The sequence below is a fragment of the Alexandromys fortis genome, unplaced genomic scaffold (assembly GCF_014885135.2).
Source record: "Alexandromys fortis isolate MF-2015 unplaced genomic scaffold, M_Fortis_MF-2015_v1.1 scaffold_82, whole genome shotgun sequence".
Classification (NCBI taxonomy): Eukaryota; Metazoa; Chordata; class Mammalia; order Rodentia; family Cricetidae; genus Alexandromys; species Alexandromys fortis.
This window is the reverse complement of record NW_026067963.1, coordinates 2,834,091-2,861,874: the sequence shown is the minus strand read 5'-3', so window position 1 is coordinate 2,861,874 and position 27,784 is coordinate 2,834,091. Positions and strand designations below refer to the sequence as shown.

Below are 27,784 nucleotides of genomic sequence, written 5' to 3'. Positions count from 1 at the left end.
ACTTGAAGGATTACATCATATCCAAGAATATTTAGGGGTGTTAGGAATTTTTATTAGACTTTCTTGTTTTTATAAAAGTACTGGCCTGGCTGCACACCTTTAATCCCAGCACTCAGAAGGCAGAGGCAAACCTGGTTCTGAGTTCGAGGTCAGCCTGGTCAACAGAGCGAGTTCCAGGACAGGCTCCAAAGCTAGAGAAACCCTGTCTTGGGGGTAAAGAGTTACTATACCAGCCTGGTCTACAGAATGAGTTCCAGGACAACCAGAGATACACAGAAATACACTGACTCAAAAAAAATAAAATAAAAATAAAAGTTGCTATACTATGTTTAATTAGCTATCAAAGGGATTTTTTTTATGGTAGCTGATATTTTGCAGATCTTTATTATTGTTAAATGTAAATTCTGAGAAAAATTTAGTGAAGACTCAGGGTTTTTTTTTTTTTTTTTTTTTTTGGCCAGTAATTGTATAGGCCATGTATGTTAAGTTACTGAACTGAGAATCTATGCTGGTTAGCTTTTTTTGTCAGCTTGACACAGCCTAGAGTCACCTAGAAATGAAAAACCTTAGCTCCAAACCAAAAAGAATTACCTCCATCAGGATGGCCTATGGGCATGTCTGTGGGGAATTTTCTTAATTCCTAATTTCTATAGATGGGCCCAGTCCACTGTAGGCATTTCAATCCCTTGGGCAGTGATTTTTATAAAGCTAGTTAAGTATAACCCAGAGTGAGCCAGCATTCCTCCTGGTTTCCTGTTTGAATTCCTGCCTGCCTTTTAGTGGTCTGTGTCTTGAAAGTAGAAACTGCATTAACTCCTTCATTTCCCTTCCAAGTTGCTTGTTTGATGTTTATCACAGAAAAAAAAAAGGTACACTAGGACACCACCTAAGTGCTTTTTTTTTTTTTATCTCAATGCCATAATGCTTCTGTGCATGAAACTAGGCCTAGTAGTAGGAACTGGGTGGGATTTTGTCTTATGAGGATATTTGCTTGTTCCCTGGTTGCTGTAAAATTAATTGGTCCGGGTTTGGCCTTGAGAACCAGGAAAATTGAGAATGCCAGGAATGGAGCAGTAAGTTAAAATATCAGGTTTCTAGTCCAAACTCACAGATCTAAAGAGACAAATTAATAATCTTACCTGAGAAACTCCCAGAATTGGGACCAGTGAGATGGCTCAGCAGGTTAAGGCATTTGATCCTTAGTCTGGTCCACATGGTAGAAAGGGAACCGATTTCTGTCGGTTGTCCCCTCACCTGATGCAAGTGTGTGTGTGTGTGTGTGTGTGTGTGTGTGTGTGCGCGCACACACACACACACACAAATAAGTAAATGTATTGAAATTTAATTCCCGGAATTTTTACAACAATTCCACAAGACAGTGATTGAATATGCACCCTAACACAGAAACCCTGGATTTGAGAAACGTGTTACATATTCTAATCAAAAGCTTGTACTCACTGGCTGTGACCTCAGATACATCACAAAATTAAATTTTACTTAGTGTTTCATGGACATGGTGTTTACACCTATTAATATTTTTCAGATAGGAATTTATAAGCACACTTCTTATGTCCATCTGTCCCTAAAAAATATAAAAACCCTTGAGAATCAGAAATATCAGACTGACAGAATAACTTTAGCACTGAAAAAGTTGCTGGTATTCTTTACTACCTAGGAACAAATTCTCAGTTGGGAGGGAGGGAGTTGGCAGTGCTAGGGGCTCAACCTTGGATCTCTTATGCTTAGGTAAGTATATCTCTGATCCAGAGGTTCTAATTGTTCTTATTAGCTACTATAAGAGATGTCCAAAGAGTCAAATAGAATTACATTGGAAAGCAGAAGTAGGTGGATCTCTGAGTTTGAGGCTAGCCTGGTCTACATAGTGAGTTTCAGGCAGGCCAGTGCTCTGTGGAGAGATGCTGCCTCAAAAAGGGAGAGAGAGAGAGAGAGAAAAGAAACCCCCAAAAATTACTTCATACATGTTGCAAGGAGGGGCAGGCTGCTTGTTCGTCCTAGCTTAGCCCCAAAATAACCACACAGGAACTGAATTAATTAAATCATTTCTTGGCCCATTCACCCTAGTTTCTTATTTGCTAATTCTTACGTCTTAACCCATTTCTATTAATCTGTGTATCACCACGTGGCACTGGCTTACCAGGTAAAATCCCCAGCGTCTGTCTGGTGGATCCATGGCATATCTCTGACTCTGCTTTCTTCCTCTCAGAATTCAGTTCTGTCTTCTCCGCCTAAATTCTGCCCTGTCAGGCCAAGGCAGTTTCTTTATTAACCAATACAAGCAACACAGAGGGGACTCCCACATCACATACATTTCAATCAGCTTTTTTTCTTTTTTATTTTATTTATTTATTTATTTGGTTTTTTTCGAGACAGGGTTTCTCTGTGGCTTTGGAGCCTGTCCTGGAACTAGCTCTGTAGACCAGGCTGGCCTCGAACTCACAGAGATCCGCCTGCCTCTGCCTCCGGAGTGCTGGGATTAAAGGCGTGCGCCACCACCACCCGGCTTCTTTTTTATTTTTATTTATTTATTTGTTTGAGGCTTACCAGGGATTTTGATATATTTCTAGGACCTAAGGGTATTATTTGTTACTATTTTCGTTTTGTTTCTGCTTTGGTTTTTCTAGACAGGGTTTCTCTGTGTAGTTCTGGCTGTCCTGGAACTTCCTCTGTAGAGCAGGCTGGCCTCTGCCTCCCAAGTGTTGGGATTAAAGCTATACACAACCACTACCCAGTTTCAAGTGTTATAGCTTCAAAATTGAGATACAAATCTGTTGTACCTAGAAAGGCCTATAATTGTTTATATAGCAGTAGGAGAAGAATTCACGAGAGTCAGTCTCTCTTGGTTTTTTGGTATGTTTGATATGTTCCTGAATCACCAATGCTAAGAGGCAACTTACAGATTTATATTTAGTTATCTGATACCTCAGTAATCACCAAGAAAAAAAAATTTCCCTCAAACCAAATGTAGTTCTATTTTATTTATTTTTAGTTTTTCAAGACAGGGTTTCTCTGTGTAGCCCTGGCTGTCCTGAAACTCATTCTGTAGACTAGCTGACCTTGAACTCACAGAGATCTGTCTGCCTTTCAAGTGCTGGGATTAAAGGCGCCACCACCACCTGGTCTTTTAACTTTCAAAAACGTTATTTTTTATGTAACATTATAAGCTGCGTCCAATGTCTGTATACTTGATGGCTCTGGTACTGTTTTGGTCAGGATGCAGGGAAGGGGATTTTATGTAATGAAGCTGTCTTCCTGTTTCTTACTTCAGTGTCATGATACTGAAACCAAATTTGCTGGTTTTCTCCCAAGTTTGAAGTTCTGCATTTTATCACAGTCAGAAAGAACTAGGCTGTTCGCAGTAAATATCTCAGCCACAAATTTTGCTTCTCTTTGCCACTGTCTACTTCCTGTTTTGTCAGTTTCCATTTAGGGAAAAGAATGGATTTTAGGGTAAGCTAGTTTGGGCTTCACATTTAAAACTTCTGAAGTTCTCTTGGAAGACATCCACGTATCTGGGGGATGGAAGGGGGTGGCACTTATTTCTCCAACAAAGTTTTTTTCAGAAAGCTTCATTTGGCTTTGTCCTGAGACTGCCAGGAGGGAATAGAAACTTTTTGTTGTCTTTGTTGTCAGTTTCCAGTGTATGACTTGCCAGCCCTTTAGGCTTCCCTATTGAAGGTATTTGAGTTTGGGAATGAACTGGGTTTCCCGGGAAGGATTCGTGTTATTTTAGTAGATGTCCATAAACTGGTAAGTGCTGCATTCTGTGGCATTTTTCTCCACTTAGAGCAGGTACAAGTCAAAGTTCATAGGTTAGTTAGAATGCAAATGGCTACAATTTAAGTCTGGGCTGTCTTTTGAATGTGAGTCACTGTCAAGTCATTGTGAAGTTCATTTGCAACTGACATAGTGAGTTGCAGACCTGTTATTTGTCACTCCTTAACCCTAAGGTTGCCTACCAAGCTACTTGTTAATAGAGCCTAACTTTTACTGCAAACCAAACTCTGATTGCTCTCCGGAAACTTGTAATGACGTTCTTCTACAGTAGTGGACCCAAGCTTCTTAAAAAATTTTCTTAGACTGCTTTAAGTCAAAATATTTTCTCCTTAGCTTATCAATTTTAAAAAGTACTTTTTAAGTCCCTCGCCATTAATGAACAATAATGTAATTTCCTCCTTATTGTTCTCTGGCCTTCTGTCCACCTTCATGTTGAAATGTGCCCTTAACACCCTTGTGGTACCCTCTTTGGATGCCTAAGTTGAATCTAAATATTTGAACTCTTTTCTTGTAGATACTTCTCCCTGGTTTTTCTAGTTACTTATGTATTCTTACTTATGAAATATATTTCTCATAAAATTACATGAAGGTTATTTTCCCAAATATCCACCATCCCCTACTGTTTTACTTAATAATAAAAAGCATTCTCTGTAAAACATTTCCTCTTGTCCTCTTCTGCTATGATGCTGAGCTCCCCTGTAATACAGACCTGCCATCCTAGTGCTAGAGAGCATGGAGTACCCCTAGTTCCTGGAGCACAGCAGCAGCTATAAAAAGGCAAATCAAATATTCTATAACAATGACTTAATGAGTTTAAATCCTAGTCATCTCAATTCTAATACTTCCTTAAGCCTATAATAAAATAATTTCTGTTAAACTCAAACTCAGAGACACAGATATCAGTGAGTCTCAAATACCAGTGTGTTCAAAAAAAGAATTATATCAGGTATTTATTCAAATTAAAGATTGCCAAGGCGAAGATAGATGAACTCAGGTCTGTAGGGAATTCTAAAGTTGGTGGTCTCAGAACCAGTTTGGAAAGCATGCATTTCCCTCATGTCAGTCTTGGTTTTGTGTTCTTGTATATATGTCATACAGGCAGGGCTCATACCTGTATCTAACATGTAGGAGGAGAAGAGGAGGCCATCCTGTCAAGATTACCCCCTCCCAAAAAAAAAAGATAATTTAGTCTACTTTAAGTATCATCTCAGAAGTTTTTACCATTTATTATTGGAATTTGTGCCTATTCTGAATTTCACTCATTGGAAAGCTCATCTAACAAGTGTTCCAGAAACTCCTAGATTCATGTTTGCTATAATTTATGTCCTCCAGTTCTCAAAGCACACATTTGTCGCTGACTGTATACATGCAACTTATATATACACAATAATACACATCTTTGTGATAGTCCTTGGTAGTGGTCATAAAATGCTGTCTGGTTTTACTGAGAAAAGAACTGGATTTTTTGTTTTTGTTTCTGGTTTTTTGGAGACAAGGTTTCGCTGTAGCTTTGGTGCCTGACCTGGAATTCACTCTGTAGATTAGTCTGGCCTCGAACTCAGAGAGCCACCTGCCTCTACCTCCTGAGTACTGGGATTAAAGGCAACACTACCACCACCGGCTTTACTTTACACTTTTGACATGAATTAAATGCGTTTATGTGTTTGTAACTAGGCAGGTGGAGCACCGGTTCTATTCCCATAGCATGGGTTGTTTGTTTAAATCGGGCAAGGGATGGTACCACACTCTTAATTCCATCACTTTACAGTTTCTTGTTAAGGAACTCAGTTAATGTGATAACACTTATTTGAAAAGAAATATTCTATGCAACTGAGCATACCAAAGCATTGGCCATAGCACAAGGTTAACAGGAATGTTAAAGAAATAACTTGGGAGTTTCTTACAGTGTAACACTGAATGTATAACTCAGTGTTCCTACAAACTGAATGCAGGGAGGGCCAGCAAGATAGTAAAAAGTTTGCCCTGCAAACCCGACAGTCCGGTTTTGATCCTGGAGCCCTTAGTGGAAGAAAGATTCTTGGCAGTTGTCCTCTGACCTGCACATGCATGCTGTGCAGACTCTCAAACCGCATGATTCATACTGCAGCATTCTAATGTGATTTCATAGAAAGCGAAACTAAAATCACAAATCAGTGATTCTTGAGATAGAATGACAAAATTAAGCAAAGTCACCTTTACATAGCGTTGGAAATATCCTATATCTTAATTACATTTAGCAAAGGATGAATCTGGGAAGTTCATAAAGGTTTTGCTGTATTTTACTATACCACAATAACCTAGACTTAAAAGCTTCATTATATGGGAACTAAGGAAATGAAAGCCATTGTTCTTTCAAATCAATGTAGGCCACCTTGGTCTACAGTGAGTTCCAGGACAGGCTCCAAAGCGACACAGAGAAACCCTGTAGCAAAAAGGAAAAGTTTTTTTTTTTTTCAGGTACCAATATCAAAGTGATTTCTGGTCATAAGGTATTTACTCATTCTGAAAATAAATGCTATCTATATTCATGTCAAATTACAATGTGCCACTCTCCCCACAAAAGGCTGGTTATTCCTCAGTAACCCTACATTAAACCTAGACTTTGTGTATTGTATTGGAAGAATCATGATTTGCTTTCACAACAGCTATGGTTAAGATACATGTGCTGATCTTAAAATTGATCTGATAAGAGTATTTATATTGAGTAATAATTAACTAAAAGTTCTTTTAGAACCACTTAACTGGTTATTAGGTATACTTAGTGAATTTAAGTTATATCAACAGCAGCAAAACTCATGTACTTAAAATACTTAAGAATGCGCAGAACTAGACATACATTTTATATACTGTCTTAGATTAGTCAGTTTCTCTGTCTGAAAGATCGAAAGCCAACTAAAACTTCTGTAAAGTTGGGCTAAACATAGATTGTAAAGCAGTAGCACTTAGAAGTCATGGTGATGAAATACTCTGTCATTCCAATGAAATACTTTTAAAATTTTGAGTTGATTGCATAGTAAAGATGTTCAGGTAAAATAATGATATTTAATCCATGTAAGTAAGTGTTCCAAGTCCAATAATAACACATATCTCAACTCAGTGAACAGAAGTTTCTTTGGAAAGCCCATGAGTTGTACCGGTTAGCATAAACCGGTATCTTTGGCCTGAATTTTTTCTACTCCAGTTAAAGTTATGATGTCAGCATACTGACAAATACTGGTATGTGATATACAATGCACTGCTAGGAATCAGTCCCAGTGCTAATGTATGCGAGGTCTAACCAGATCTTATTAAAACATTATAGAGGGATTGCATCCTGGGTGAAGCAATTACTGGGATGACTGAATAGAATGTGCTAATCCAAGCCCAGAGGTGGTGGCGCATGCCGTTAATCCCAGCACTCAGGAGGCAGAGGCAGGTGGATCTCTGTGAGTTCGAGGCCAGCCTGGTCTACAAGAGCTAGTTCCAAGACGGCTAGAACTACACAGAGAAACCCTGTCTCGAGGAACAGGAAAAAAAAAAGTATTAATCCAAATCCAAAAGTTCACTCTTCATCACCATAAAGGAAAAAGCAAAAAAATGTTTACCCTAATTACAAATTTATAAACGTACTTTTCATCTACTGGATTTTTTTTATACAAAAACCACAGTAAAATATATCATTCTAGTTAAAGGGGGCTAAAGAGATGGCTCAGTGGTTAAGGGGACTAAGACTTGGTTCAGTTAACAGCCATCCATTACTTCAGCGCCAGGAAATCTAAAGCCCTTTTGACCTCAAAGGGGCACCAGGTACACACATGGTACAATACATACACATATGTAAAAACAACACAAAATGAAACTTTAAGACAGGGTTTCTCAGTGTACCCTTGGCTGTTCTGTAACTTGCTTTGTAGACCCACCTGCCTCTCTGCCTCCCAAGTTTGGGATTAAAACTGTATCACCATGCCCAGATAGCAGTTAACAGTTAATACACACATGCACACACACACACACACAAATGTATTTTTATGTTCATTGGTGTAGTGCCCGCATGTATGTCTGTGTGAGGGTATTATAAGCCCCAGAGACAATGTGAGCTGTCACGTGGGTGCTGGGAATTGAGTGTTTTTAACCTCTGAGTGATCTGTCCAGCCCCACCATTAAGAATTTTTAATCAAACAAGAATCCACATTTTAATATTAAGCAAAATATCCTCAATTACTCGACAATGTTTATAAGACAAAATTTAATGAAAATTGGTCAATGAGTATATATGATTTATGGTGCTAGTCATATCAAACTGCCACAGAAATGTAAAAGAGAAGAGATGGTAAAGAAATGCTACATATTGTCGTCATCTGATTCATCTTCTTCCTTCAAAGACTCCTGTTAAATGAAAAAAAGTGTGTTTTAAGTTTTTCATCTTGCTACATCCTATGGAACCTGCATTTTAAATGCAGGTAACTACAAACTCTTATTTATACCCCCAAAATTCTACCTCAGCCGGGTGGTGGTGGTGCACACCTTTAATCCCAGCATTTGAGAGGCAAAGGCAGGTGGATCTCAGTAATTTTGAAACAAGCCTGCTCCACAAATGAGTTCCAGAACATCAGGACTGTAATACAGAAAAACCCTGTCTTGAAAAACAAAAAATAGTAACAAAACAAAACAAAAACTACCTTAAAGATAACCCAGTGATAAGTCTATTGTCCTTAAATGATTGAATATAAAGGCATTAAATGTCCTGGAGCGGGGGTGGACTTAGAATTTTCTTTTTGTTTCTCTGTGTAGCACTGGCTGACTTGGAACTGGATTTGCAGGCCAGGCTGGCCTTGAACTAGGAGATCCACCTGCCTCTGCCTCTGAGTGGTAGGAACAGCACCAACTGGCAATATTGGAATTTTTAAGCAGAGAATTGTTTTTGTTTTTTTTAACTAAGATAACTCTATCCCCTCTAGAGGTAACCTAAACAAACACCTGTTATACTTAGTTCACACATCAACTAAGTTAGCGTATGCTGTTGCTTACCTTGGCATACTTCTCTGCTTCCTCCCTTATATCTTTTGGAACAATTTCATGTCTTCCTTTCGTCACTGTAAAGTAAACCATATATTAAAAATGAGGACTGTGATTTGTAATGCCATTCACTCCCCCTAATGTACACGTAGGTAGGATTCATGCTTTGTTGTTTCCTCCCCCAATATTCAATGTTCCCAAGTTGAGCTGACTTGAAAATAACAGTAACACCGCAACCTCGACAGCGGATGCTTCAAACTATTTCATTAACTTGTGTTAAAGTGCAAATGAATTGTACAACACATGAATGTCCAAATGTAACTTACATTCACCAACCCAGCTGAGCTCCAGTTCAAAAGCTTTGTCCTTCACCTCATCATGTACTATATAAATTCTACAAGAGAAAAGAAGAAATCAACAACACAGTTCTATGAGCAGTGAGTACTAGGAGGACATTTCATGCTTGCTGCTGTTTATAAAATGATCCACTTTCCAGTCTAGTTTGAACATTAGAAAGGAGAAATTAGGAGCTGGCAAGACAGCTTGGTGGTAAAGAGCACTTGGGTTTGGTTCTCAGCACCATTGTGCTGCTGGCTTACAACCATCTATAACTCTCCTAATGGTATTCAACACCCTCTCAGGCTTCCTTGGATACCACATACACACATGGTACATACAAGCAAATACTTATACACAGAAAACAAGATTTTTCTTAAAATGGCAAATACCTAGAAGTAATTGTATACCTCTGTTAATCACGTTCAGTTTATTTTGATAGTGTTTTAAAGCTTCAAATAAAAAAAAAAAGACATCTCAGAAAGAAAACAGACTCAAGTTGGAAAGGCCATCATGAACTAGGTGCTTTTTTGAGATACCCATTTTTTTCTATTAAACAAATAATTCAAAATCTGACCAATAATTTAAACCCCCTGTCTAAATAGCTTAAATTGCACTAGAACTAGTTCTTATGATAGAAACACAAAAAATAAAGCACATAACTAGTTACATTAATAGTATAATCAATTGAGTATCAGCTGACAGCAATGTCTTATGCTTATAGTCCCAGGAAGCTACAGCAGGAAGATCCTAAATTAAGCTGCTTCCCCACCACCCACACACAGAAAAATAAAAAGTATCCAAAACAAAGCCTTCCTTGTCCTTACACTTACTTGTGGAGGCTCTGGAAAAGCCTTGCTATATACTATATAATACTACAAGAGAGTACCTTCATACGGAGAGGGAAGGAGTACCTCCCAACCACACAAAAGTATGAAAGGTGCCAAAGGGCTGACTTCCAACAGGAACTCAAAGACTGCTTCAGTGAAAAAAAACTGGATTCTATCATATTCACAATATTTCAAGGAAATGACTCTCACTTCCTCATGTAATCTAGCTATTAACAAAAAGAATGACTTGCAAGAAAGATGTACGAACTAAAGGGTATATATATTTTGTGACTCACTGACACTACAGCTTCCTTGGCAAGATTTTTTTTTTATCTTTTAAATTTTATTTTGGGGAGGAGGTTACAAGGGCAGAGGGCGGTTACAAAGGAATGGGGAGATGAGTGGGATCGGGCTGCATGATATAAAACCCATAAAATATCAATAAAAAGTTAAAACAGAATGACTGCTTGAGTCACAATATAAGGTGAATGGGGAGAGAGGAGTCTTGGCAAGAACAGACATAGCAGGAAACACAATCCCACTGTGAGAGTATAAGCACCATCTTTTTTATTATCATAGAACCCATATTTTTCCTTTTTTCTATTGTAAAATACAAAACCTAAAAAAATACTATTGAATTAAGAACCAACACAGTAAACTTCTTCATAGAGTTTACCCGAAAAGGTATCTACAAGATATTTTAATAGAAGTGACTGCATTCTTTGATCTATAATTAATTTTTTGTGGGGAAGAGGTTTTTGAGACAAGGTATGTAGCCCTGTGTACCCCTGGCTATGCTGAAACTCACTCCATAGACCAGGCTGGCCTCAAACTAAGAAATGGCCTGCCTCTGCCTCCTGAGTAGGTGTGTACCACCACACCCTGCAAATTATCTTTTTGAATTATCACAGCCCAGTGTTCTGATTTTATTGCTTAGTATTTCAAAATTTGTTACACTGGACTCGCTCCATACCGTAATAGAAGTCCTGTTTCCTTCAATTGTTTATAACAAGAGCTAGTTCCAGGACAGGCTCCAAAGCCACAGAAAAACCTTGTCTTGAAAAATCCAATCCACGCCAAAAAAAAAAGAGCTTCTTAAATCACACACAGAGATGACTATAAATCTACAAAAGAACGTTAGTGAAGCTAAGTATGTGGCTCAATGTCAGAACACATTCAGTATGTATGAGGCCCATGTTCAAGTCCAGCAACATATATACCCACAGTGTTTAAACACTTTTATAAAAAAACATTTGGTAGATTTATTTATGTATATGAATGTTTTGCCTGTGTGTGTGTGTGTGTGTGTGTGTGTGCTTTGTTATCCGTGAATTTCAGAGATGGCCAATCCTAGACCCTTCTAACTGGAGTTATATGGTCACCAAGTTCTCTTAACTGCTGAGCCATTTCTCTAGTTCCTGTTAAGTATTCAAAAGTAGAAATTTTTTAAATGTCTACTATGTCCTCTTCCTATCTTTGAATCCTACTACAAATACACAAGTTTAATTTGTCACAAGCTGTTTTTCTCCATCCAATTTATTACTTTAAAAAAATATATCAAAACAATTAATTAAAATACCTTTATTAAAAATATGAACTGCAGGGGCTGGAGAGATGATCAGGTGGTTAAGAGAACTGGCTGCTCTTCCAGAGGACCATTTCATACTTTTTCAACTTTGAACTTAAACAAGCCCCACCCTGATGCCCACCCACACCATGATTCCAGAAACACACCTGCTAGAATAAATCAAGGCCTTGAGACTCTGTCCTTACCCCAGCTTTCAGAGCCAGCAAGCAGACAGTACATGGCCAACAATCTAAATGCCTCCCACCCCCAACCTGTAAAAAGTGCCCAGGGTGGCAGGTTCTTCCTCCCGGAGACACACAGGCTGGGGACATATTAAAGGTACGGGAATTAGAATGGGGTCTGTGGACTGTAGCACCCTCAACACTCCTGTGTACCCCCAGAAGCCCAGAGGAGGGAGCTGGCTGGAAGATGCAACCTCAACAAAAACAAATTAAACAATGAATAGCTCAGGCAGGACAGGGAGGTGTTACATCTCCAGGGTGGTTCCCTCATGGGAGACACTGGCACACCTAAGTTGTGTGCCTGGAGTGGCCCAGCTGTTGCACTGCTTGTGCACAGATATACCCAGACAGACACCATGAGACTGGAGGGTTGGAGGTGAGCATTATAAGGGTGCTCCATGTCAGACACATTTGGTCAGGTAGGCACCTCCAAGATGGAACAGCAGGGGCTCTGGCTTGTTACAAGCTTTATTTCTCTACCCATTCATTCCTTAAACATGTAACTATCCAGGCACAAAGGCATGTGCCTTTAATACCAGCAGAGGTAGAGCAGGTGGAGTCTCTTTTGATTTCTAGGGCACCCATGGTTATGTTGTGAAATTGTTTCTACATAAAATAAAACTCGGGCTAGGGGTTTATCTGTGGTATAGCACATGCTTAGCATATATAAAGCTCCATGATAAATTCCCAGTATATACACTATGTATAAAAAGAACATTTTCAAACATAACAGCTTTTTCTTTTTTTTTTTTTTTTAGTTTTTCGAGACAGGGTTTCTCTGTAGCTTTGGAGCCTGTCCTGGCACTAGCTCTTGTAGACCAGGCTGGCCTCGAACTCACATAGATCCGCCTGCCTCTGCCTCCCGAGTGCTGGGATAAAAGGCATGCGCCACCACCGCCCGGCACATAACAGCCTCTTAAGAATTAATGTATGCAGAGATTAGGTCAAGTAAGGTTTTTTTTTGTGGGTAGCAGATAAAAAGTTTCAAACAACTTACATCTTTGCAACCTCTTTAACTACATCACGGCAAGTCATTTCTTTCATCTACAAGAAATGCATACAAACACACAAAGTTAAACAATGTAATTGAAAAGAGGGGGGCCGGAGAGATGGCTCAGAAGTTAAGAGCACTGGCTGCTCTTCAGAGATCCTGAGTTCCATTCCCAGCACCACAGGGCTCACTGCCATCTATAGTGGGATCTGATGCCCTCTGCTGGCATAAAGTTGTACATGCAGATGCAGAACTCCACACATAATAAATCTTTAGAACTTAAAAAATAAATAAGTGAAAACACAAAAGCTTATGTCCTAATCAGGGCTGCATAGTGACAAGTTAACCAAAATCAAAGTTGTTTAATTAGAAATCATTCATTGTTCGTTCAAAATGTGGTTGGGTATCCAGCTGAGGAGTCTGAATACTGTAGACATTAGAAGAACTGGTCAGTGTGACAGCATACAGCTGTGATGGCAGCACTGGGGAGGCTGAGGGGCAAGGGTTTAGAGTTGAACTATAGTTACAGGTTTTAAAAAGTGTTTAAGCAAATCAGCTTTCATTTTTCAGATACTAAGGAAATGGAAAATTATAATACTCAGTGGTTGAAGATGTAGGAGATTTAATTATGTTATTTTTAAAGAGAGTCGTTAATATTTTGTTTGTTTTCTATTTAGGACCAACATCCATGTCAGATAGCTAACCACCATTGTGTGTTAATTCCAGCTTTAGGGGAGGTTATACTTTCCGGCCCCTGTAGGCAACTGTATTCACAAGTATTCCTGTGCATATAATTAAAAGTCAAAATTTTGAAACTTCACAAAACAAAAGCAGACAATAGCCAGAATATTTTGGAAAAGCAAGGTTTTTTTGGGGGGAGGTGGGGATTTTCGAGACAGGGTTTCTCCGTAGCTTTTTGGTTTCTGTCCTGGAACTAGCTCTTGTAGACCAGGCTGGCCTCGAACTCACAGAGATCCGCCTGCCTCTGCCTCCCGAGTGCTGGGATTAAAGGCATGCACCACCACCGCCCAGCAGAAAAGCAAGTTTTAAAGAAAATAGTCCACACTAATAACATCTGGTTCATGGTTTGCAAAGGAAGGGTAGATTTGCTCTGAGGTAGGATGTCAGTGTGGCCCAGGCTGGCCTATTTGCAGCACTCCTCTCTACAAGCCTCCGAATCTCAGGGCTACAGCTGCACCGCTATGCCACATGTAAAGGCCTAGTTTTAACTTTCATCTTTCTTTAGGTGCAAAATAGGGAAAAGCACTTGAGCAGAAAAGATTTTTTTTTAAAGATTTATTGATTTATTATGTATACAATGTTCTGTCTGCATGTTTGCCTGCAAGCCAGCTCTCATTAAGGATGGTGATGAACCACCTTGTGAGTGTTGGGAATTGAATTTAGAACCTCTGAGAGAGCAGCCAGTGCTTTTAATCGCTGAGCCATCTCTCCAATCCCAATGTTTTGTTTTTATCTTTTGTTTCTTTGTTTTTGTTTTTCAAGACAGGGTTTTTCTGTGTAGCCCTGGCTGTCCTGGAACTCAGTCTGTAGACCAGGCTGACCTCCTCAAACTCAAGAGATTCACTTGCCTCTGCCTCCTGAGTGCTGCACCACCACTGCCTGGCTTGACACTAAGATTTTTAAGATAAGAGCTGTGTCCAAAGACAAGGCATAAGAAGAAAAACAAAACATCTTTTATTGCAGTTGACGTAAGAATGGACTTCAAGAATTTTTGTAGCAGTATGTAAAATTGTTTAGGGAGCTGGAAAGATGGTTCAAAGGTTAAGAGCACTTGATGCTTTTGAAGAGGAACCCAGGTTCGTTCCAAACATCTACATGGTGGCTTACAACCATCACTAACTCCAGTTCCAGGGAACCTGAAGCCTTCTTTAGGTCTCCTTAGATACTAGACACACATGCAGTACAGTCATGTGCTCAAGCAAAACCCTCTTACACAAAAAGTAAATCTCTAAATGTTTTCTAATTTTTTTCTACCTGAGTCTTAACGGAAGTCAAAATCATGCAAGGATACATGATATAAGTCATAGTTAATACATTACCAGGTTTCTTATTTAACCTGTTCACTTCACAATGTCTAAACATCAGACCCCATGATATTGTTAGACTAAAAGGTTTGTAAATTTCATTATAGAGAAACTCAGCATTCAATATACTTTACCTGAAGCTTCTCTATTTCTGTCTTTGCAGCTTGTCTGGCTTTGCCAATGGCACAGCCCCAATAGCCCTATATAAAAGGAAGAAAAAACAAAGTCAGTTAGTATACATTATTTGATATCATTAATAGTTACTATTTGTCTTTTATTTGCTGGTTGTGATAGTGCACACCTTTAATTTCAGCATTTGAGTCACAGAGGCAGATATATCTCTGTGATTTGGAGACCAGCCAAAACTACATGGTAAGGCACTTGTCTCAAAAAGGAACAAGTTAAAGAAATAGCTGAATACATTTACATGAATGTCAAGGAACTTGAAATATAATCCTAATTCTAGAAGGATCTAGGTTGGGGCTGGAGAGGTGACTCAGTGTTTTAGAGCACTTGCTGCTCTTGCAGAGGACCCAAGTTCAATTTCCAGCACCCACATGATTGTTTACAAACATCCCTAACTCCAGTTCCAGGGGGATTCAATGCCCTCTTCTGACCTTTGCAGGTACCAAGCACACAAAAATAAAACGAATAAATCTAATTTAAAAAGTTAGGTTGGTCCCCACCCCTGTGCTAGATTTCCAATCCAAAGCCTTGCAAACGCCAGGCAAATACTCTACCACTGAGCAGTATATAACCCTATATTCAGTGTTAAGACATAACACAATGATGAAACAATCACATACATACTCAAAATATTGTCTACTAGGTAGTTCTGTAAAGAACAGCCTGAAAACCGGCAATAAGTTTTCTCTACTACATAGCAATGTGGTCATTAATATAAAAAAACTACTTTCCTTAAATGAGTTTTAGGTATTTATTCTAAAAATACTGTGAATTGAAGCCAAGATCTTACATGACAGGCAAGCATTCAACCATTATGCTATACGCAGGTGTTTTTTACTTTTGCCTTTAGGAAGCTGTCAAGATCTTTTTGGATAGTTCAAATTATCCTGCCTCACCTCCCCAAGTAGCTGGGACTACTGGCTTCCATCACTATGTCCAGCTTTAACGAAGTTTAATAAATTTTATATAACACAAATGAGATAAATGATAATGAAATGTCACTTAACAACAATAGAATTTTAAATAATTAAAAGATTACTCACATATGAAACCCCCGATGGATCAATCATATAGAGTTGTGGACCGTCATTCACACTGTAAGACCCTAACATGAAACTGCATAAAAACAAACAGTTTACAACATGGTTTTCAATCACTGAATGCAAGGCCACTATAATGAAACTGTAAAAATTATTAGATTTTCTCTGGTAAACTGTTAAGAAACAGATAACTTTTAGTTTGTCTTTGGTAAGACAGCTTTAATTAAAAACAAGTATTACAGTACAGTATTCAACATCCATGTGACTTATTTAGCCATCTTTCTTATGTAGTTTTTTACTCTGCAAAGTCAGAAATGTCGCAAAAGGAGTAAGGACAGGAAATGAGAAAGTATCTAAAGGGCCCAATGAGCAAAATCGCTGCACACTAAAAGGCTACGGGAACAATTTGTAGTAAAAGGCACCTTTTATTTATCCCCCAGTATTCCTCTGGTCATTTTTCTGCAATGGTCAGAAATAGCTCAGTATTTTTCTATGCTCAACAAATGAATTTATGTTCCAGAGTGTCTAAGAGGCTAATCTGGGGCACTGGGGAGGTGTCTCAGGTTTTGTTGCATAAGCATGATGCCCTGAATTTGGATCCCCAGCATCTACAGAAAAGAACGTGGTGGTGCATGTCTGTAACCCAAGCACACTGGTGGAACAGATATTAATAAAAGGCTAATCTGTGAGAAAAAAAAAAAAACTACTGTATAAATACGATCAAAGGTCTCACAAAATTTCATACCTGCAGCCAAAAGGTCTAACAGCACTGTAGAGTGTATAAGCGTGTACGTACATGGCCACTCTGTCTGCAAGATGCTGTAATTATGGGGGAAAAAGATCTTATTAATATATTTTCATTAGTATTCAAAAGGTTCCTCAACATATTATCAACTTACTTTGAGAGGAATGTTATAGCCAAAGTTAGATCTAAAGTTGGACGCCTCTTCTCTTGCTATGTCTGCTAAGGAACGAGCATCTGCCAGCAGACCTGCGACTGCCTGGGGGATAAAGTACCAATTTAATAGACATTTCAGTAGCAAACCAAAGGCAAATCATTTATTATAATACCAATTAGATACTACCTTTCCTTGAAGGTCTTTAAAAGGCATCTGATGCTTTAGTGTAAGACTATAGCTAATTCACGGCTCAACTGCCCAATATTCAGAAGTGACATTTCTATCAGAGTTCACTTCCCAATTACTACCTTACTGTAAGGAATAAAAACAAAACACTGGGGCTGGAGAGATGGCTCAGTAGTTAAGAGCACTCACTGGCTGTTCTTCCAGAGGACCCAGGTTTAATTCCTAGCACCCATGTGGCAGCTCACAACTGTCTGTAACTCCAGTTCATAGGATGTGATACCTTCACACCAATGCACATAAGTTAAAAATAAATAATGTTTAAAAAAACAGAAAAGAAAAACACATTGATCTTGGTCAAGGTTGATTTTTAGCTTAAAGCTGTACATTCAAAAAGTTACTAAAACCTCCATGGGCTAATAACCAAATTTTTGCAGCCAACTGGCTAACAAACTGCAAGGAGAAACTAAAACACAACATACTATTATCTTACAAGGTAGATAGCTTAAAACTAGATACAAATGAATCTCTAAATTCAAGGCCGGCCTAGTCTACAGATCAAGTTCCAAGTTGGCCAAGACTACACAGAGAAACCCTGACTTAAAAACCAAATGAAGAAATAAATACCCAAAAGCAAACAAATAAACAAGAAACACACTACAGTTCCTGCCAATGCACTAAGACATGCTAAGACACTGAAGTAAATACCTAAGCATCAGTGCGGAAAATTTAAAGGTCGGAGAAAAGCTTCACACAAGAGTATCTTATTCAAATAAGCTTGCTCAAACAAAACAAAAGCCTCTTTTTACACTGGTGAAAATTTTTTGTGAGGTCTAAGAATTGTCTTGCCACTTTGGAGATGACAATTTCAGAAAGAAGAAATTAAGCCTTAACCTTCTCTACCTCTTTCAGTACCTAGCAGTTTACTAATTTCTGGGTAGCTTGATCAGGCCTTGAACTTGGGATCCTCCTGCCTCAACCTCTTTAGTAACTGGAATTACAGGTCTGACTACCAGGCCAAATCAAATTTCTAAGGATGAAGAATGCCATCAGTTTAATGTCTGTATATAACAGATAGAATAAACTAAAACTTTTAGGACAACAGTTTTCCAGCGGTAAAGGGCCTATCCAGAGGACTGCAGAACCACCCTCTACCAGCTTTCCTCTAATTGACAGGTTTTGTCAGAACATCACAAACACTAGCAATAATGAATCTGTCCAGGAGAAAAAACAGTGGAAAACTTCTTAAGAATAAAGAAAAGGCTTAAGCCTTACTCCCTACTATCAACTCTTTTTCAGGTGTAGCATCACCTCTCTTTTAGAAGCAAAGCTGCCACTGAATGTTACTATGTAGCAGGCTCTGAAATAACAATAAAACTCAAGTTGGAATCCTATTCTTTCTTGAGTAGCTGAGGATCTGTCAGCTCATCTGTAAGGGTGGGATGGTCAGGATGAAATAATAAGAATTATGTGATGAGCCCATATCGCAACACCTAGCACAGGTTGTTTCTTCCCCTTCAGGTAGCAAAATTAGGATGAGTTCGTTAAGCCGGACGGTAGTGAAGCACGTCTTTAATCCCAGCACTCAGGAGGTAAAGACAGGTGGATCTCTGTGAGTTCAAGGCTCCAAAGCTACAAAGAAATCCTGTCTTTACAAAAAAAAAAAAAAAAAAAAAAAAAAAAAGACTAGCTCTTTATGATTATATTTATGAAAGTTCTTATGGAATGAAGCCAGATATCTACATATGACTTCAGTACATATCTGTAGTGTATTTAAGGCTTGGCTTACTTTCAGACAGTTTAGCTATCAAGCTGCATAAACTTGGAGATGCCCAAGGAGCTATTGATTCCTTTCACTTTACATCATTTCCTAGTCCTAGATCTTCCTATAAAGTATTCTTATAACATTTAGTGATGATCCCCATGATGGATACAAAAAGTTTAACATTCTTCTCCAATATTTATACACCTGGTCTATGCTTAACATAAAATGGTGATCTCACTTCTGTATACTCCAAATCACTCGCTCATCCTTAAGGCAACTTGAGTTTTCTTATCACCAGTAAGGTTATGAAATTGTTTTTTGTTTTTTAGACATTGAATGATCAAAGCCCAATAATAAAATTCACTGTTGTGGCTGCTCAATCATATATTACTATTTTTAATATTAAAGAAATGAATAAATACTTAAAAACAAACTGTAATGTATTTTGGTTATATCAAAAGAAACCAGAAAACCAGGATGAACATTTTAAAGTGTGATCTTACCATTCCAACATGTCGATCAACATTAAAAAGTCGTTTATTGGAGCCTTCTTCATAAAGTTTAGAAAGGACTAATTTTTCTACTCCGAACACAACACCATCTTTACATCTGATCCCAATAGCTGTACTGAAAAAAGAAATTTTTTTTAGTGAATACAAGAAACTGAACTTATATATAAAATAAATAAATAAGAACAAAATCAAAGGGTTGGACACAGTTCAGGTGACAGAGCAACGGCCTAGCTTATGAAAGCCCTAGGTTCAATCCCCAGCGTCATATTTCAAACAAACAAAAGGTGTATGCATACTGGTAATCCCAGTACTTGGGAGGTGGAGGCAAGAGGATCAAAAGATCAAGGTTATAATGTTTTTATTTATGGTAAGTTTATATATATATATATGTATATATATACACACACACATACATACATACATGCATACATACATACATATGTACCTAGAGAGTTAGAGGCCAACCTAGACTACATGAGACTTTGTCTCTAAGCTGGTAGTGACACCTTAATTGGTAGAGAGTTTGCCTAGCAGGAATGAAACCTTGGTTCAGCAGGCGGATCTCTGTGAGTTCGAGACCAGCCTGGTCTACAGAGCTAGTTCCAGGACAGGGTCCAAAGCCACAGAAAAACCCTGTCTCGAAAAACAAACCAAAAAAAAAAAAAAAAAAAAGAAACCTTGGTTCAATCCCCAGACAAGCGCAATGGTGCACACCGGCACACCCAAGCACAGTAGACAGAGGGTCAGAAGTTCAAGTCATTCTCTTGAACAGTGAGTTGAAGGACAGCCTAAGAGAAAAGGGACCCTATCCTAACAATACACAAATAAAATACAATGTATAAAACACAGGAAATACTTTTAAACATATTTTTTGTTTACTTTAACAGCAGTTTATTAAATTCATTTATTTTCTGTATGTGTGTGCTCTCACATTCACGTGCACGGAGGTCAGAGGACAACCAAGGGACTTCATTCCACCATTGTCGATCTCAGGGATAAAATTCAGGGCTGGTGGCAGGTGCCTTTATTCACAGATAGTCATTTTATTGGCCCACATTAAAAGATTTAATAACTAGCACCAGGCGGTGGTGGCCTTCACCTTTAATCCCAGCACTTGGGAGGCAAAGGCAGGTGGATCTTTATGAGTTCAAGGCCAGTCTGGTCTATAGAATGAGTTCCAGGACAACCTTGACTGTTACACAGAGAAACCTATCTCGAAAAAGGGAAAAAAAAAACAAAAAACAAAAACAACAAAACCAATCAAAAACTAGACACCAGGTATGGTGGAACCATGTCTCAAACAACAATAAAAAAGACAGTCCTACTATGTAGCCTCTGGCTGGCCTAGAACTCATAATAACCTGCCTCTGTCTCTCAGCTGCTGGAATTAAAGGCCCAGTGAGATCTGTCTTTAAAAAGGAAGGAAGGAAGGAAGGAAGGAAGGAAGGAAGGAAGGAAGGAAGGAAGGAAGGAAGGAAGGAAGGAAGGAAGGAAGGAAGGAGGTGCATAACATATACAAAAGATACTCTACATGGAAACTAAAAACGATGAATAATCTGTTTTTCTTTTCATCTGTTTCTTCTAATTTCTCTGCAGTTTAAGTATATACTGCTTCTAGTAAACAGGTAAATTAATAAAATGTATGTCCTGTTACAACTTGAATCTTCTTTTTGGTATTTTGATTTTTTTGTTTTGTTTTGTTTTGTTTTGTTTGTTTTTTTGAGACAGGGTTTCTCTGTGGCTTTGGAGCCTGTCCTGGCACTAGCTCTTGTAGACCAGGCTGGTCTCGAACTCACAGAGATCCGCCTGCCTCTGCCTCCCGAGTGCTGAGATTAAAGGCAAGTGCCACCACCTCCCTGCTCTTTTTCGTATTTTGAGAAAAGGTTTCTTTATGTAGTCCTGGCTGTCCTGGAAGTCACTAAATGTAGATCACGATGGCCTCGAACTCATGAAGATTCACTTGCCTCTGCCTCCCAATGCTGGGATTAAAGGTGTGCACCAACCCTGCCTGGCAAAACTCAAATCGTAATCTCAAGGAAAATATGGATGAACTGTATGATATTTCAAGATTAAAATGTTACTTGGGACTAGAGAGATGGCTCAGAGGTTAAGAGCACTCACTGGCTGCTCTTCCAGAATTCCTGAGTTCATTTCTCAGCAACCACATGGTGACTCACCATCTGTAATGAGATTTGGTGCCCTCTTCTGTCATGCAGGCAGAACACTATACAATCTAGTCTTTATAAGACTTTCACAGCTAGGCTCTTTAAGGAGCCTAGAAAGAGAGTAAAAGTATCATCTTGTCTTTTCATATAACCATCTAAGAGCATACTATCTTTATAATTTTTTTAAATTATGCTTATGTGTGTGTGAGGGGGGGGGGAGAGAGAAAGACACACGTGTGCGTGCACACATACAGAAGCCTATGCAGACCAGAGGTGTCAGATCCCAATGAGCTGGAGTTATAGGTGCTAGGAACCAAACTCAGGTCCTCTGCAAGAACAGTAAAGTCTTAACTGCTGAGCCATCTCTCCAGCCCCCTAAGACAATACTTCATAAACCAGTTATAATCACAGCATATGTATTTCTAGTGTAGTGGTTTTAGGCACCTACTTGTATGCTTCTAATTAGTTATTTTGGTATTTCCTAAACTTAACAGGTACTCATAGTAGCAAAGTACTTTCCTATTATACAACCCAGCACAAGAAATACTAAATCATCCTTCGATACAGAATACAATCTTAAAATTATTAGCTTTAATGTTTCCTACTTGTTTAAACACCACACCCATTTATGGGGTGCTGGAGGTCAAATCTGGGGCTTCATGCATACTACACAAGCACTTACCAACTGAACTACACACTCAAGCTTCTTTTTCCTAAACATTTCTCTTTTTTAAAGAGATTTTATTTATTTATCATGTATACAATGTTCTGTCTGTGTATATGTCTGCAGGCCAGAAGAGGGCACCAGATCTCATTACAGATGGCTGTGAGCCACCATGTGGTTGCTGGGAATTGAACTCAGGACCTCTGGAAGAGCAGCCAGTGCTCTTAAACTCTGAGCCATCTCTCCAGCTCCTCCTAAACATTTCTTTAAAAGATTTTGATTTATAATGTATGTACACATTTGTTAGTCTTTGTGCACTAAAAAAAAAAAAAAAAAAAAGATCTCAGCTGGGCATTGGTGGTGGACACCTTTAATCCCAGCACTTAGGAGGCAGAGGCAGGTGGATCTCTGAGTTTGAGGCCAGTCTGGTCTACAAGAGCTAGTTCCAGGACTCAAAGCTACAGAGAAGTCCTATCTCGGGGGGAAAAATAAAAACCTTGCCAGGCATAACAGCATACACCTTAAAACCCAGTAGTTGGAAGGCAGAGGCAGATGAAACTCCTTATGTTTCCCTGACCTACACAGAGTTCCAGACAAGTCAGCACTACACAGTGAGACATTCATTTATTTATTTATTTATTTATTTATTTATTTATTTATTATGTATACAATATTCTGTCTGTGTGTATGTCTGTAGGCCAGAAGAGGGCACCAGACCTCATTACAGATGGTTGTGAGCCACCATGTGGTTGCTGGGAATTGAACTCAGAACCTTTGGAAGAGCAGGCAATGCTCTTAACCACTGAGCCATCTCTCCAGCCCAGTGAGACTGTTTTTAAAAAAAATAGGGGCTAGAGAGCTGGTTCTGCAGTTAAGAACATGGCTTCTCTTCCAGAAAAGTTTCAATTCCCAGTACTCACATGGCGGCTCACAACTGCCTATAACTCCAGTTATAGGGGATTCCAAGACCCTCAACACAGACATACATGCAAACATACATGTACATACATGTACATGGAATAAAAAAAGTTTAAAAAAATCAAAAAGTAAAATGAAAAAGCTAACAAGATGGCTCACTGGATAAAAATGTACTACACAAACCACCTGTTTGAACCCTGGAACCCAAGTAAAGGTAGAGGATCTATTACAAGAACGAACTCTGGAGAGGACTGATAAATTGAGATTATGACAGACATGGTGGCGCACGCCTTTCATCTCTAGCACTCAGGAGGTGGAGGCAGTCAGATCTCTGTGAGTTTGAGGCCAACCTGGTCTACAAGTGAATTCCAGGACAGCTAGGGCTGCTACACAGAGAAACCCTGTTCCTAAAAACAAAAATAAATAAATTAAAATAAAATAAACAAAAGTAGAGGGGCTGATGAGATGGCTCAGTGGTTAAGAGCACTGACTGCTCCTCCAGAGGACCCGGGTTCAATTCCCAGCACCCACATGGCAGCTTACAGCTGTCTGTAGCTCCAGTTCAAGAGAATCTGACATCGTTATACCAATGTGCATGAAATAAAGTTGTTGGTTTAAAAAAAAAAAAGTAGAGATTACTTCAGAGTATGTTATCTGTCCATGCTAAAGCAATATACAAAGTCTAATTACCAAAACATACAAGATAAAAGATAATTCCTGGCTAAAACACTAACTTCAGTAAGGCGATGCTTCTTACCTACTGTTTTCCACGGCCTTCATAGCATACTCAACTTGAAAGACTCTTCCATCGGGAGAGAATGTAGAAGCTGACAGGTCATACTAACAACAAAGAGAGCAACAGTAAGTGTACAGGACATATCCTTGCCAACAAAGTCATACAACTTTTCTTTCTAAATAGCCCAAACACCAGGACTGTGTCATATCCTGTTTTGAAAAGAAAGATGATTGTTCAGCTGTCGCTCAAGGAAAACTACACACCTTAGATTTCTCCTACTGAAAATGATGGGTCCAAGGAACAAGAGACATGGCTCAGCTGTTAGGTGCACCTGTTACTGCTGCAGAGGACATGGGTTGGGATCCAAAGCCCTCTTCTAACCTCCATTGGGCATGTACACATATATACATGCAAACAAAACACTCATACCCATAAAATACCTTTAAAAAAGTTTAAATAATGGATGCAGATTTTAAGAAGGTCAGAACTTTCTCACACAAGATTCTTTATTAAGTATTACTGCTGGATGTGGTGGCTCATGCCTTTAATCACAGCACTCAGGAGACAGAAGCAGTACAGTCAGGGCTCTTAGAGACCCTGTCTCAAAAAAAAAAAAAAAAGTATAAACAACGTTGAAGTCAGATTATTTACAACTGTACCTGAGCCAGGAGCCAAGGAAAGACCCTGGTTAAAAAAAAAATCATTTAGCATTCATCAACATTTAATGAGCATTCAGTCACTACATGGGAATATATGACCATCAACCATAAAGTCCTTTTACATTCAAATCAGAGGAATCACAATCTAGATGGATCAATGCATTATAAGTTTGATCAAAGTCAGAAAAAAGAAAGATGAAAATAAAATGGAAGGGACATTAGGAATTACCACAAACTGCCTCTTCAAGGAAAGCCTTGCTAGGACAGTCAGACCTCTACCATGGTGTGCGAATTCAGGCCTTAAGGGAGGGATGGAGGGATGAGCCTAGTCCAAGCCAAGGACTAGGTGTCTTGTAAGTGGGGGGAGGAACAAGCAATGGTAAGAAGATACAAAACACGCTGGAGAGCCAAGCAGTTAGGCGAGGCAGTGTACATTTTACTCTTGATGCAAGGAGGTGCTGACCTGAGGAGGTGGAATGACCTATTCAATAACAAATGTTGTTTGCTTTACATTCATCTGTAGTACTTGTGCCATGGTGCACATCGAGAGGTCAGGGGACAACATCCCAGAGTCAGTTTTCTCTTCCTACCATGTGGAACCTGAGAATCGAACACAGCATTTTAGGGATTGAACTCAGGTGTTAAATACCTTTGCCCATGATGCATTTCACAGGCCAAAATTCTATGCATTTATCTCCCTGGCTGGAGAGACACTCAGCAGTTAAGAACACCTGCTGCTCCCCCAAAGGACTTGGGTTCAATTCTCAGCACCCACACACTGGCTCACAACCGTCTGTAGCTTCAGTTCCACAGGACCTGACACCCTCTTCTGGTGTCAGACAGACAAACAGGCACACATGTGGTGCAACACACATACACATAAAACTAAATTCAAAAGAAATCACTCTGGTTTGGGGTTGAAACAAATTTAGAGGCAAGGCAACAAGTGAAGTGTGGAGCTCAGATATTCCAAATAGTGGCTCTGACTGCACCAGAAAGGAGGAAACCTTTTGAGGACACAAACATAAAAACAAAAATATTTGTGGAGCTCGGGATGGAACTCATGTAGCATGCACTAAGTCTGGGTTCAATCCCTAGGCACGTAGCTACACCATATGGGAACACACACACACCTGGGGAACTTAATAATGTTCAGTGTAAAATAAAAAAGCAATTAAAGACATGCCAAATCTTTTTTTCATATGATCCTGAGAATTGGACCAGTCACTGAGCTGAAGACTACAGGAGACTGACTGTCCAACTAGAGAATTCACAATTCTACCTTAAAAACCATCTCCTGCTTCATGTCTAAATGAGGATGGACGATGAGCGCCTGAGGCTGACACAGGAGGATGCCTAGCTCTAGGTTGGCCCAGGCTTCATAGTGCGGTTCTGTCTCAAATCCCTCCCACAAAAATTTTTTAAAAACTCGATTATGGTTAGGATTTGGAACTCAGTGGCTTGCTTCTTGAAGCCCTGGGTTGGCCTCCCAGCAATAGGGATTTAAAAAAATAAAATAAAATGGAGAGAAATGATCAACAAATATGGTATTTACAACCCTTGGAAGATGTGACGCCAGGAAACAAGCCTTCAATGGTGAAACTTCCTAAGGCTCAGAGTTATAAGTTTCATACTAAAATACTCCCATACTTATATCGGTTGACTACCGATGGAAAATAACACGACCGCAAAGCGAATCTGCTGTGAGATATATTACTGAGCACTAATTCCAAAAAAAGTAGTGCATGACCAGTTACCTCCTAACAATGAAATCATTCCAAACACCAGTAAGTGATTTAATTCTGAGCATCAAAATCTGTGAGGTTTTTTTTTCTTTTTGTTTGTTTTGAGACGGGGTCTCTTGACATTGTCCTGCTGTCGGGGAACTCATTATGTAGACCAGGCTGACCTAACACTCAGAGATCCTCCTGACTCTGCCTCCCAAGCGCTGGGATTAAAGCTGTGCACCACACCAGGCGAGCTTCAAAATCTTGGAGGAAACGAGGATAACCAAGAAATCTTTTATTCATGACCTCTATAATCAATAGATATTAAGTTATTTATATATGGAGACAAAGTTAAGATGCCTTGAACACGGGGTGTATTTAGCCCCAATAAATTAAGAAGCCCAACCTGCAAATCCTCAATGCCTTTTACAAAAATCTGAGGCACTGATGTCCCTGGATAACCCCTGCCTAAAATACTTTGTTCTGGAAAAGCAGAACAGAGGAGAAAGGCGAAGAACTCATGAGCTCGAGCCTTCTTCGAGGTTGTCACGACAGGTTTCCAGGAACTGTCTGTGCAAGGACGGGAAGCTAGCGGAGGCCCGTGAGTCAGCAGCACCGCTGCACCGGCACGGGCGAGCCCCCACGACGCGCTCGAGGCTCCACCCGGGACACTGCCTGCAGCAGGGGCTCGCAGGGGGGGCTCTCGAGGGTCGACCCCGGGCCCGAACGCTCGCACTAGGGCCCTAGGGCCGGCCGCTCGAATGTGCACTTTCGGTTTCCTCCAGCAGCGGAAGAAAGTGACTCAGCAACCCCCGTGGAGGCTGCGCGGAGGCGGCCACACCGGGCCCGAAAAGCCGCACAGGAGCCGGGGTCACCGAGACGAGGGGCCGGGGACGCGACAAAGCCGCGGGTCCCCAGGACTCGGGAGGCGCCCGGGGTGCAGCGAGCCGCCGCCCCGCACTCCCTTCAACGCCGACCTGGGAAGGCGGCGCCGAGAGACTCACCCCGGTCCCAATGGAGCTCATGGTACCGACCCCGGAGGCGGCGCAGCGATCCCAGGCCTGAAGTGCGGCTCCGACGAGGCTCCCTGCGCAGGCCAGTAACAGGCTCGCCCATTGGCTGCGTTCTCCACCAATGGCCTTTCGTTTTGAGGCTCGTTCCGCGAGCTGCGTAGAGGATTGTAGGTAAAGAAGGCGAGGCGGAGGCGCGCGCGTGCGCAGAAGCCAGAGAGCCGGTTCCTTGGAGAAGCTGGTAGTACTGTAACTGTAATTGTTACTGGAAGCGTAAAGGTCAGAGCCTGGTCCCTAAGAGTCCCAAGGCTTCCGCACCTGTCCTCAGGAGCCCAGTTACACAGACAAGAGTACTTCAAAGCCGGAGTAGGAGATATATTCAAATGTGGCCACTTTAGAAAGAGGAACAAAAAGGCACAGCGACCCTCCCCAGTTCATCTTCAGAGTCCTGACATGACATTTGGGGTTAAATAGGAGCAAGTGGTATGGATGCACACATAACTAAGTAGCCCTGGCCGA

General features: G+C 40.0%; 1 protein-coding gene across 1 annotated transcript; it reads right to left on the bottom strand.

Annotated features, from left to right (window-relative positions):
• Positions 1–8,003: 8,003 nt before the first annotated feature.
• On the bottom strand, positions 8,004–27,411 carry Psma3 (proteasome 20S subunit alpha 3). Its single transcript, XM_050153680.1, has 11 exons — positions 27,260–27,411; positions 23,891–23,973; positions 19,378–19,501; positions 16,927–17,028; positions 16,773–16,846; positions 16,031–16,103; positions 14,936–15,001; positions 12,763–12,809; positions 9,117–9,184; positions 8,803–8,867; positions 8,004–8,160 (listed from the first exon to the last, which is right to left on the bottom strand). The coding sequence occupies exons 1-11, from the start codon at positions 27,278–27,280 to the stop codon at positions 8,116–8,118; spliced, it is 768 nt and encodes a 255-aa protein (XP_050009637.1). The 5' UTR covers positions 27,281–27,411; the 3' UTR covers positions 8,004–8,115.
• Between the last annotated feature and the right edge of the window lie 373 nt (positions 27,412–27,784).